This window comes from Amblyomma americanum, chromosome 3, assembly GCF_052857255.1.
Source record: "Amblyomma americanum isolate KBUSLIRL-KWMA chromosome 3, ASM5285725v1, whole genome shotgun sequence".
Taxonomy (NCBI): domain Eukaryota; kingdom Metazoa; phylum Arthropoda; class Arachnida; order Ixodida; family Ixodidae; genus Amblyomma; species Amblyomma americanum.
Window position 1 is genome coordinate 219,534,485 of NC_135499.1, and position 13,035 is coordinate 219,547,519.

General features: G+C 46.6%; 1 protein-coding gene across 3 annotated transcripts in view; it reads left to right on the plus strand.

Moving 5' to 3' along the window:
• Rab5 (RAS oncogene family member Rab5) overlaps window positions 1-13,035 on the plus strand; it is a 44,245-nt gene that overhangs the window by 17,789 nt on the left and 13,421 nt on the right. For all 3 annotated transcript variants that reach the window (XM_077660085.1, XM_077660086.1, XM_077660084.1), the window contains exons 2-3: window positions 710-881; window positions 8,926-9,200. In XM_077660085.1, coding sequence (XP_077516211.1) covers window positions 716-881; window positions 8,926-9,200 — 441 coding nt within the window. In that variant the 5' untranslated portion in view covers window positions 710-715. The remainder of the gene's footprint in view (window positions 1-709; window positions 882-8,925; window positions 9,201-13,035) is intronic.

Genomic DNA, 13,035 nt, shown 5'->3' on the forward strand with positions numbered 1-13,035 from the left:
AGCAGATTTAGACAAAGAAACTATCTTTGAAGGCTGCGGTGAACTTACCCTGAAAGTTTCAGTAAAATACGTGGGGGTACTAAAAGCGCCGAAGTTGCCCTTTCAGCCGCATAAAAAAACATTGTGCCTTCTGGTGCATTGCCTGAGCAAAATAGTATCCAAGCAATCTCATGCAGTCGTATAGTTTAGTTAAAGAAGTCTTGCAGCCTTAACAGAGTTGCCTGAGGATGTCTTTTAACTTTTTTTTTCCTTGAACCTTTTCCATTGTTTAGTTGTCCTTGCTGAATTTGCTACTTTGCTTATGACACTGGTGTACTTGCTGCATTTTTGTGGGATGGATTAATAACTCATTGTGAATCTCGCTGCCGGGGTGTATCCCCAGCGTTGGCATCTATGCTGTTTTTTGTGTGTAGCATGCAACAGTTTGGAGGCTGTGCAGTTTGTGCCTATAAACCTTAGTCTCTCCATGTGTGCATACTTGGTGTAAATTGACATATGCAAAGCTCTGCAGTTTGCAGTGCTAAAGTGTCTCAATGGTATAAACACCATGATTACAGCATGATCACTTGTGATTACTGTATGACGCAAGCGTGGCTAGCCTTGGTGGCAGTCTTGCATGATGAGCATAAAGTGAAGTGCAAAGGGCAGGCCCAGTTCACTCAGGTGTGTCCAGTGTGTCATGTTTTCTGCCTCCTTGTGACGTGCGCAGGCTCCGATGGCAGGACGCGGGGCAGCGGCTCAGAGGCCCAATGGGGCGCCGCAGGGCAAGATTTGCCAGTTCAAGCTGGTGCTTTTAGGCGAGTCTGCTGTGGGGAAGTCAAGTCTGGTGCTGCGCTTCGTCAAAGGCCAGTTTCATGAGTACCAGGAATCTACCATAGGAGGTAAGCACATCAGGCCTGCACAGCAGGCTTGGTTTGCATTTGCGTAGTTGCCTAGTTTGCGTAGTTGCCACTGTGGCGTGGAATTCATCTATTTTCTTTTGTCATGTATTTGGAGGAGAGAAATAGCTCGTGCATTAAGGCATGGTTTATACCTGAACATTTTATAACCGTATCTAACGCATGCCCCATTGTGTTTAGTGCAGTAGGCTCCAGCTGCTGCTGGACCATTTACTCGTAATCTGTTACTGCTACTACCCACTGATTTTTTTTACCTTCGAGTTGGATCCAAAATGTACAACCCTTGGCTTTTGCATCGAGGCACCCTTTGCCAAAGTGCTCCGGCAGTAGCTCATTGATGTCATGATAACAAGAATGGTTAGATGCCTCAGTGAACAATTGCAGGAGCACACAGGATATCTGGAACTTGCTGTGGGCAGCCACTTTGCCACACACACTGCGACAAACCTGATATTGCCTGCACATTGTTATTCAGTCAATGCAAAATGTTGAGAAGGGGCAGTGAAGAAAAGGTGCAAGGACATATGGAGTGTTACACATTTTTCAGAAAGGCGATGGTTGCGTCAGCACTCCCTCCTTGTCCCGGCACCCTGAAGATTGCTTTCCACTGTTCGTTTTTTTCCCCCCTGCTCTGCCTCCTTTTCTTCTTCTGGGATGCTTTTCTGTGATATGTGTTTTTCCCTGATTATGCCACGTCATTTATAAGATGCTCATGTTAATAGCTCAGTAAGCATTTGCTTGTTAGAGTGCGCATATTGCCTCCCTTCCACTGTCCTCTCTTTTCGTGCCTTGTTCACGAAACCGTATAGCAATCCAGTCAAGTAGCCACACTTCTTGCTTAGTTCTCACAGGAGCATACTGAGTGACCGGCCAGTCTTGGTGTTGGTGACATGTGGGCAGTGCATGTGGCCATGGCAGTGCCCATGCATACAGGAGGCTTCAAGCCACTGCGGCCCTTGTACCGCCACTGCTTTCAGCCATGCCGTTGCCATATAGTGGCACGCTAGCAGCAGACGCAACTGAATGCCACGCCTTCATTCTGGCTCTTTTGTAGACTGCGTAGTGTTGCCTACTGCAAAGGCTGCAGTTCAAGGAAAGAATGTCGCTAGCATCTGAAATTGCAGCTATTTTTGTGAACTTGCAGGGTTGTGATGTAGGCATGCAGAGATGGGGAAAGAGACAGCCACGTGTGAAACTGCTGGTCTGGCAGGTTTTTATGGCTCACATGACAAATGTACACATAAAGCATGGTCATGGGCAAACTGTATCATCTGTGGTGACACAGCTCAACAAAGCTCACACTTCTCGCAACGCTCAAAATTTTGCTTAACATACGATATGTCTGAGGGAGAGGTCAGTAGTTTTGTGCACATTCTGAAGCTGCTTATGACTAAATCTCTCCGAGCATCTTGCACACAAACGGCGGGCAACAACTGTGTTCATGCGCTTGGCCTCAATGGCTATGCTGCCTTCATCATGTCGCCGATGGATGCACGGGTTGGCACAAAGTCCAGATGCAAAAGCGAACCTGCTGCTTTTGGAACTGCACTGCACCTGCAGTATGAAGGGCTAGGAAGGAGAATTGAAGATGGCGAAATAAGAACTGACAAATGACTGAAGCAAGCTCTGCATCGGAATGGCCTTCATAATTAGGCCTAGCAAGTAGAGCCAAAATCGGCATCATATCTGGCGAAATGCACTCTGAAATGGCCTGCGTATAATGATATATCTTGCCTGGCATCAAAGTGCCAGTTGTTGATGGTTTGACATTAGAAAAGTTGGGCTGCCATGTGTTTTGCGATGGGCTCGCTCCCCTCGCTTTGAAATGAACCACCATTTTCTTCTACGCTCACTTTCTCTGTGAAGCCATGTGCCTCCCATGCACTTCGCTGTTACCTCTTCCTGTATTCAGGACTAAAGACTCTGCACACGTAAGTTCCGCGAACTGCGACTACTGTTCATGTTTGTGCGGCAGACGACGTCCAAGAACACTACAAATTTGAAACCATGCGGGTTGCAATGTGCCGACCTGCAGAGGTTACGTATCAGCCCTGCCATTCAAGATCCCGTTTAGTTTGAATTTCGTTTTGTTTGATGAAGTTTTCAATCTCACTTGCAGTTTGAATTCACAAAGTTCTGCTGTACACATATGGCAGGCAGGGGCTTAAATGTTTACATTTTTTAGGCTGCCCCACCATACTTTTTGTACACATATGGCACCTTGAGTATTGGCAGCGAGTGCGTACGAGGTCCAAAAAATCAAGCAGCCAGTTGCGGTGCATCGAAAATTTTAGCCGCTCTTAAATACCATTTTATCATGGGTGCCTTTGCGCTATCTAGATAGTGTCTAGTCTGGAAATGACCGTAAAGCTGGTATGTGTGATCGTGTTCGTGGTGCACACGCCAAACAGGAAAAGCAGGTGGCACAAATCAGCATTTCGGAGTTTCCCCCAGTAATTTTTTCTGTTTCAAAAAAGCACACTGATAGAAAAAGCTTTTCAAGCAGCGATGAGGCTGTTCAGTCAAGAAATGACCAGAACATCTACAGTCAAACCGGGATATATCGAACCCACATATTTCGAATTATTGGGTATATCGAAATCAAAGATTACCCCCTTGATTATACTATGTAAAAGTATAGGACAGTTGTACAGTATATCGAACTCCAGTTTTGCGGGCCGTTTGATATTTCGAACACCGCGCCGGACCCCTGGGAGGTTTGCAAGCCTTGCCTCCTTAGGAAAGAGACAAAACCGGCTGTAAGTGAGGGCAGCGCCTCCTCACTTGTGAGGGAGACAAGACAACTGGAAAGAGCCAGGCGTGGCCTCTGCGATAGAGTGCACGAACCAGTCTGTGGTTGCGCTTGCAGTGCCCCACGCCTGGCACAACTAGCACCAACGACGAATTTCCGTTGAGTTTTCTGCCTCTCTCCTTCATTTCCTTTTGTGCTCCTCGACCAACGCCAGTCGACTCCATCGGCCAGTGCAGGCGCTGTCACATTTTTTATGTGCTTGTCTTTGTTTCAACGTGCCGATTGTAGCATGCATGACTGCTGTCATCTAGTGACCTATGGTATCTACGGACGTAAAAAAGAAAAAGAATCTGGACTTTTCTACAAAGCTTGAGGTGATCATGCGCATCGAGAATGACGAAAAGTGGCACACGCAATCGGCATTCCGTGGATCACTCTAAGTACACTGTTAAAAAACAAGCAGAACATCACGCTCAAAGCAGGTCAGCAAAGTCGCTCGGGAGCATGTGTGCACCCTGCTGCTTTCGACAAAGTGGAAAATGCGTTGTGTGCGTGGTTTCTCGAAGTCCCATGGTAATGGAGAAGGCCAAATGGTTTGCTGTGGCTTTTGGCGGTGGCACTGGGTGGCTTCAGCAGTTTAAAAACTGCCACAGCATTGTGGGAAAAGCCATTTCCGGCGAAAGTGGGGTTGTCAGCAGCCAGGAGATGCAGCAGTGGCTTTCAGAGGAGTGGCCGAAGGTCGCTGCAAAGTTTTCACCTGCCGAAGTCTTCAGTGCAGACGAGACTGGTCTCTTTTAAGGCGATAGCCTTTAATGGCTCATGCCCACGTCCGTCCGGTACATTTTAGGTCACGTGACCTTGTGATGTCACATGATCTCTTTGCCGCGCTCGCGCCAGCTGCTCTTCTCCTGTCGTGAAATGAATTCAAGGAGAAACTCCTCGATGGAGTTGTCTCGTCAGAACTTTACGTTGAGGACTTCATCAACGCTGACAGCGAAGTTCAGGCTGTAGCTGACCTCGCTGATGAGGACATTGTGGCCAGAATAGCTGTCGCCCAAGAAGGCGATTCCAGCGCCGGCGAGGAAAACTGTGTTCCAGAAGAGATGCGCCTGTGCACAGCCGCTGAACTGGCATCAACATTCAGCCTCATACGGCGTTGTTGCGGCGAAATGGAAGGTACCGGGCTGTCGCACCTGGACAGCCTTAAGGGGAGATGCGCGTCGAAAAAGCGAGTTTTCCAAGTAATTTTTCAGTTTTGAGTTTTTGCCTGTAAAATTATCTTTGGACATTCAGCTACAACTTCCCATAAGATCAAGGCAAAATTCGATCGCGAAATTAGTAAAAAGTCTATTTTATTCAACCACGGTGGCTCGAGAAAGTGCTGCTTTTCGTGCAAATCGTCAACTTTCGAGCGCCTGCATCTCAAACGGCGCGTTGCCCGCCATTGCCGTTTGCTGGGAGAGGTTGAGTAAGCCTTTTTCTCGTAGACAGCGCCTCTTGCAGTTTCGTATCTGGCCGAAAATAATAAGAAAAACACGTTTTTCTCGCATGCTCCAGCGGCTCTACTGATTACGTGGTGCTCTAGCGAGGCCGCCATTGGCCCCAGACTGATGCGATGCTGTGGCGAAGCCTACCTCCTTCCTTTCTTGCTCTCGCTTTGTACGGCTAGTACGGCGTCTCGATCGAGCTCTGCGGCCTTTTAGCATTTGTTCATTCGCGATGGACAACTCGCAAAAGCGCGATTTCCGAGCTCGAAAGTCTCGGACGAACAACCCGTACCGAGGATGCCGTCGCAAACCTCACCAGAAAACGGCAACGGAAAAGCAGTCACCCGACGCCATCTAGTCCTAGCCAGGCCAACGGGCACTCGGATGAGATCGACGCCTCGGAGGTGAAGATTGGACTCTTCAAGGAAGATAAAGCAGCATGCGGTCGACATTCTGCGAGTGCTGCAATATGCGAAATTAGCGCTCTTACGGTGCTGGTAAGCGGTGCTACTTGCCCTACGTGTCGCACCTGTACCCTTGCGGTACGCGAACCGGCGGAAAAGCGAAAGGGGCTTTCAGCTTTTCTTGAGCTGCACTGTGAAAATAGTGCCCAGCATCGGTGCTTTCTGCTGTGCACACCTCGAGCCGCGTTGTGCCCAGTGAATTTGCGGATGGCGCCAGCGAAAATCGGGACTATCAGAGAGGAAGCTCTCGCGACAGCTTCGCCGTCAACGTAAAACTGGTGGTGGCTGAGCGCGCGATTGGCGTCGGGCAGGAGCAGCTGTCGCAATTTTGTGCTATTCTTGGCCTGCCAAACCCATTTGCAGTGTTTGCTTAATATTTCTCTATTTTGCAATAAAGTTTCATGTGCTTTAGTGAAGTTTCTGAAAAATACAGATGTTTGAAACTTTCAAATGCAGTTTTCTCCATTTGTAGTTCAGCATTATTACGTTTTGTGCAACACATTTCAAGTGCTTTCAATAGTCAGATTTGGATGAAATTTTGCACACAGCCTCTTCAAAGTGTGTAGAATGTTGCTATCTATCTGATTATAAAATATCTCTTCAACATTTTTTGAAAAAAATTCACAATGTTGACTCATGGTGCCCAAAATATACACTTTGGTGTTCCTGAATTGTTTTTACAATTATGGGCTAAAATGAATAAATTTGAAGCAGATTTCAACATACTACATTACCAAAGCAACACAATGAGCTATTGCAAGGTGCTCTACACATATATTTCATTATCAAAAAAGTGCGCATAAAATGCCCTATATTGTGCTTGTGTGGACCCTTATACATAAAAACTAAAAAATGTATGCTGAAACTAAATACATATTTGGAATCAGCATTAAAAACTCTATCAGTGGCCAGAGTTTCATAACCTTAGGTTCAATATTAAAGAAAAAGTGTTTTCAAGGAGCATCTCCCCTTAAGAAGATCGAGACTAGCGTTTTCAGCTTCATAAATCATAGCAACAGGCAGTCGAAAATTAGCGATTTTTGTTCCGTGAAATAAAGTGCTTTCACGTTGCGTGCCCAGACTTTGCGGTTCATGACTGTTGCTATCGGTGAGCCACAATTTGTCATCATCTCGAGTGCAGGTAAAGCCTCTATCTGTAAATCGAATTTTCACTATATCGAAATATTTTCCGATCCCCTTAGAATTCGATATATCTGGGTTCTACTGCATGGTGAAATGGGGCGCTTCCATTGTCATGATGACTACTGACATAGGTCAAGAAAATATGACGAGTTTGGTGTAACCTACGTGGTAAAATGGTCGCGACTGGGATCGAGGGAGTGATGCAGGGCAACCGTGAAGCACCTTTCCGTAATATCTGAGTTCAAGAGATGGATTAGAGGAATATTGATGGGAATATTGATGGAAGCTATCGAAGTTAGTCACTTCTTGAGACTATTTTAAATGTGAAGTTAGTGGCATTTCACTTGTCAAGTTGTCCCAGTGTGTGTACACCCAGCTTACAGTTCGAATAGCTACGGCAATGAGCTTGTTTCGTGAATGTCGATGCGGATATGTGAAAAGGGCCGTTTTGCCCTTGCCATTACTCCATGAACGGAACATATTGCAGCTCTGAATAAATTTTGCTCCGAATAGCAGAAATCTAGATCCAGGCTACAAGCAGGGGGTACAACTGTTCTTTCAAATGTATCAGCGACAGGCAATGCGGGGAAGTGAGCTCTAGCCCAGAGCTTTTGTGAACTGAGTAACCGTGGCACAGTTTCAAGTGACAAAAAGTCCACAGAAATCTGTCATGCAAAACATCATCAAGAACACGTTGCTTTCACATGCGAAAAATGAAGACGAAGCCAGGGCATCTGCACAGATAAAGTTAACTCCCGTTCCTTTCTTCTTTTTTTTTAGCTTGCATTTAGTTAGTCGTCATGCTATGCATCTTGAAAATTTTGGTCTGTGTGAAAGTTGTCTTCATGCACGGTTGATTTCTAGCACATTTGATATGGACGAATTCCCGTGCAAAGCCACATGCAGACGTATTATTGGCAGCAAAAATGAACGGGGTGCATGTTCCCTGAAAGAAAATAACTGGAGGGGACACTTCAGCACTCCACCTTAAGGGTATGACGTGATAGCATTAATTTATTAATGCCCATATATGTGGAATTGGTAATTCTTGACTTTACATTCATAGTTTGCTAGGAGTCCTCATACCTCTCCTGGCGCAGTGGTGCAGCAGTGAAGTGATATGCCATGATGTGCCACTGCCCTGCGATGGCAGTTGCTGCCACCGGTGAGGCTTGTGAGACCCAGGTTGCTCTTCCCAAGCAACCTGTCGCCACCAATCATTAACTGCCACGGTGGTCAGTTTGCTCCCAATCCGGTGAGCAGGTTATGACGATGTTGCAATGTCACATGGCCTAGGTGGCCCACGTAGGTTGCCAAACCGGCCGGCTGCTCCGGCTGTGAGGCTTTTAATGGTTGCTGATGCCGCCGACACCGGACAGTTTTTTCTGACATGGCAGTACTAACGCTGTCGCGTTAAAACGGTTCTAGCTCTGCCTGGTGACAAAGTCATGTTGTATTATTAATAGCGGTGGAGCACAAATGTTCTCTCATTCCTTCACATTCCTGGAAATCGGCTCACCGGCATTTCATACGTTTTTGCTGCCAATAGTACCTTCCCCAATTAAGCTTTTGATCACCCGTTCCCCTAACAAAGTGTTGATAGCATTTATTAGACATGGCTTACAGGATGAAACCGCTTGGTTAATGCTTGCAATCCGAAGAAGCCCCTCGTCTGTGAAGCAGCGCAATGGCCTACACCCACGCACATTCACTGGCTGTTGGTACACTTTGCTCGGTTCTGGAGATCATTTTTTCCACTTCTAATAGCTGTTGCTACAGCTGTAACGCAGTGCTGGCTTGATGACCTTGAGTCGCAATTCATGGTAGTATCTGCAGAACACTTTGAAACTGCTTTGTCATGCAGAGGACTGTGTAGAACATACGTATTTTGTTTACCTTACCTTCGTGCCGCTGCTGACGGCTCATACCGGAATAAGATGCGGTGCTGTGAGTGCACAGTTCTAGGTTATTTTCCTCCTCACCGTGAAAACTGTGTATACATTCGCTGTATGGGCCATGTGGCTATGCTGCGAAAAAGTGAATGATCATCTCCGAAAAATCTGAGGTCAGAATTTCCTGTCGGCGATACAAGGGGGTTCTTGTGCGCATAGTGCCAGACCAGTGCAACCAATGTGGGCTTTCTGTGGAGGCTGTGCCTCATGGTGGGTTTTTGTTTGCAGCTGCATTCCTGACGCAAACAGTATGTCTGGATGACACGACGGTGAAGTTTGAGATCTGGGACACAGCAGGCCAGGAGCGCTATCACAGCCTCGCACCCATGTACTACAGAGGCGCACAGGCGGCCATTGTGGTGTACGACATCACCAACCAAGACACGTTTGGGCGAGCCAAGACTTGGGTCAAGGAGCTTCAGCGCCAGGCCAGCCCCAGCATTGTCATTGCCCTGGCCGGAAACAAGGCCGACTTAGCCTCCAAGCGGGCTGTGGAGCTTGAGGTACTGCTTGCGTTGCATGTAACAGGTTTAAGCATGCTGGCTGTTGGGCCCAGCTTTGGTGCAGTTTGATTCTGGCAGTTGAAGTGGCAATCGCATCCCAGTGCAGTTGCACGTAAAACATGAAAATCCAGAACAGTAAATTTACCTTGATATCAACTGTTTCTTGCAAAATGCTTATCGGAAGTAGAACGCGAAGGAAAGAAGGAGTCATCTACTACTTTCATGCAGTGGCAAAGAAAAACTGTGAGGGACACATAAGCTCTGCCTTAATGGTATAACACGATAGTGTTAATGGGTTCATACCCATATATGCAGAATTTGTCATTCTCTATATTCATAGATCTCTGGGAGTCCTTATACCACTCCTGGCGCAGTGGTGTGGCAGGAGCCTTTTGCAACCAATCATTAATTTAAGGAGGAAGCTGCTCTTAGAAATAATTTTATTAATGAAGTCACGTTTATCAAGACATCAGGGAATATGTATGTTTTGGTACTGATTTCAAATAAGTAATTTCATTTTATGCAAAACAAGTCCTTGTGCACTTATTATAATATTTTATGTAACTTTTTGCAGAGAGCTGTCATGAAATTTTGCTGCAGGCAACTCGCTAGAATGCATTCCTTTGGCTTGTCTTGACGTCAAGGAATTCAGTAAGGGTAAAATTATCATCTTACTTATCATAGATCTAATTTGAAGAAAAGTTGGTGTTCCTGTTTCTAAAGCAGCAGCTTCAATACCCTACAACTTAAGTAATGTGATACGCAGGATAATAATTTTATCTTTATTGCATTCCTTGATGTCAAGAGAAATAAATTGAATGCATTTTAACAAGTTGCCCGCAGCAACATATCTTAAAACCTCTTCACAAAAAACTACATAACATATTACATAAGAGCCCGGTTTATTGTTTTTCGTGAAATTAAATGCAGTATTTAGAATTGGCACACAAAAATATGTTCCCTGAAGATTTCATAATTGTAACTACATTAATATATTTTTTTAGACCCAGCTGTTCCTTAAAACTTTGACAAGATGAAGAAACAAGTTTGACATAATCAAGGTAGCCACTTCGCAAATGATGCGGTGACTATGTAAATCTACTTTCAGCCAGTTTCAAATATGGCAGTGCATGCCTGCTAAATCTCCAAAGTTTTGATTAAACCTCCCCGTTGTACAAACACAATCTTATTTCTCTCGAAAATTTACCCTGATTTTGGTTAGTATTGTTTCGTCCGAAAAAACTGTTCGTGCAATATACGTGAACCATAATTGCTAGCAACTGGTTATCATCTGGCCGAAGCGAAGTGACCGCAGCTGGGTGGAAGGCTGAAATGCAAGCTGGACGTCAACAGCGAAGGGGTCCAGCCCTAGACGGCTGCAGAATGTGATAATGCCCACCAGCATCACGTGTGTGGTTGCCAAGGCTGCTAGTCTTCCACTCATTAGAAGAGGGTTTGTCAGGATGCCACTTGCTCACAACACACTGCTGCAAGTTGCCGGTGGATCTCGAAAGTGCTTATTCTTTTTCCACAAGAACCATGTCGTTCAGCTCGCTCTTGCCAGTCGCCATCTGTGCTCACGCCCGCTCGGCTACTAACGTACAGGAAGAAAGTGCACTGGCCATCACAAAATGGATGCCATTGACTAGTGCTGCTGTCTGATGGTGGAACACAATCTCCACTACCAACAACAGTAGGTATAAACAGTGCAGAGGGCTATGTGCTGTGGTACATACGAAAGTGCAAAATAAGTATGGTACGGCCCTCGTAGTTACGTCGGTCGGTGCAATGCTTGGAGGAATCGTCAAGTGGATTAGATTTGTAATAAGGGAGTAATTACTCGTTAGCATCCGCCCTAGTGCAGCCATTTGGCTACAGAGAAAAGCTATAGAGCTTTCTCAGAAACTTCGTAGTTGAAGAAAAATTAATCCACGTCCAGGGTTCGAACCCAGGACAACCGCCTCACTGGAGCAGTCTCTTTGCTAATCACATGCTAGCCATTCCAGCTAGCTCAGTTGGTACAGTCAAATCTTGATATATCATTTCAAAGCTGCTTTATATAAAGAAATCAGTTATTTTCATCTGGTGCGTGCAGCACACACGGCCGATTAGGAATGACTCTACGCCTACCACTTTATGCAACACCTCATCGGGTAGATCATTGCACCGTGCAATGAAAGCGCAGATTTTCTTCAGTGTTATGTGACCCACAGTGGTCTCTCTTGGGTCGTCGTCGTCACTGGAGACGTTGCGAACGCTGTTAATTGTCTCCTCGGTTGTCAAGTCAGCCGAGGTTAGTGCTGCGCTGTCGCTCTCCACATAGTCGTCGAACAAAGAGACAGCATTCAGCAGTTCTGTAAACTTCGGCTTGCAGGTCTTCCAGGTTGCTTTCAATCACCTCTAGGTTGTCCTCAAACTGCACAGACGCATTGAGGAGCCCTGCCTTTCGGCAGCAGTTGCTAATGGTGACCGCCTTCGTTTCACCAAGCTCCTGCGAGCATTTCTGCTGCCTGACGAATACTTATTGCAGTCGGCTGCTTTAGGTGAAGATTGATAAGCAACCTCCGCAGAAAACTCTCATGAAACTCTGCCTTCACACTCTTTATGATGTCTTGGTCTAGCAGTTGCAGCAAAGACGTGTTGTTTGGTGGCAGAAACTCCAGGCGAATGTGCGTCAAGCGAACATTCACAGTGTAAGCTGAGCAGTTGTCAACAATTAAAAGAATTCTTCGGTCATCCTTCCTCATTTGGTTGTCGGGCTTGATCAGCCACTGAAAACAATTCTCTTGTCATCCACGCACGCTTGTTCGCACGGTAGGCGTACGCTGCTGACATCACGTTCTTCATGCAGCAAGGCTTCGCGTACTTGCCTATGACAGGTGGGTTTTTTTCGTGCCTGTTGCATTGCAGCAGAGTAGGACAGTCATGCGAAGGTGCGACTTCTTTCCTCCTTTGCACTGCTGTCCTTTTAAGTGTATCATCCGATCTGGCAGCAGGTGATAACATGCAGTCTCGTCAGTGCTGAAAATATAGTCTTCAGAGTAAGATTCAGCTACCTCTCGGAAACAGATCATTTTTGCCAGGAATCCGCGCCTTCACTGTCGGCGGTCTTTTCCTTGCCTGAGCTTACCTGTTACAGTGAAAGCTCGTTCATTCAAACCTCGATAATTCGAATTTTCAGATAATTCGAACTACACTACTTGGTCTGGCCAAGCTCCATAGAGGGCTGAGTATAAAAAAGCTGGTTAATTCGAAAGCGAGTCGGTTCCACTATGGATAATTCGAACTACGCGCCGCCGCATCTGGTCGGCTTGGCACACAGCACGTGCCCCCCCCCCCGAAAAAAAACCACCTCCGCATATTTAGAGGCTGCGCACGTCCTAAACGGGGACAGAAGATGGAACCAGATAAAACCGTGGAAGAGTGGGTAAAGCCTAAATGGCGCCATCACCGTCGAGACGGCCGGCGGCGCCGGAGGGTAGGGGTTGGCGGCCGCGGTGGCAGCTGCCTACCCTCTTTTTCGCGCAGCCTCCGAAGCTCGCAACTAAATACTCGTTAATTCGGAATTACGGATAAGTACTGTCGGCGTGGTCCCAGCCAATGCCCATGAAAGGCTAGGACGTCGGATGGGCACTGCAAAGTACATGCAAAAAACTTTTTTCTTAGCGGGTGTCGTCCATCCCTCCACCCATCAGTCTCCAACGGAAGCACGCGGTCAGTCGCGATCATGACACCGGCTTTTAGCATTGGTTGCTGCTATCGCGCATTCCAATGATTAAGTGGCAGTAGAGGGCGTTCGCCCCAATCGCCCATGGCACGATAAGGCAAACCTACT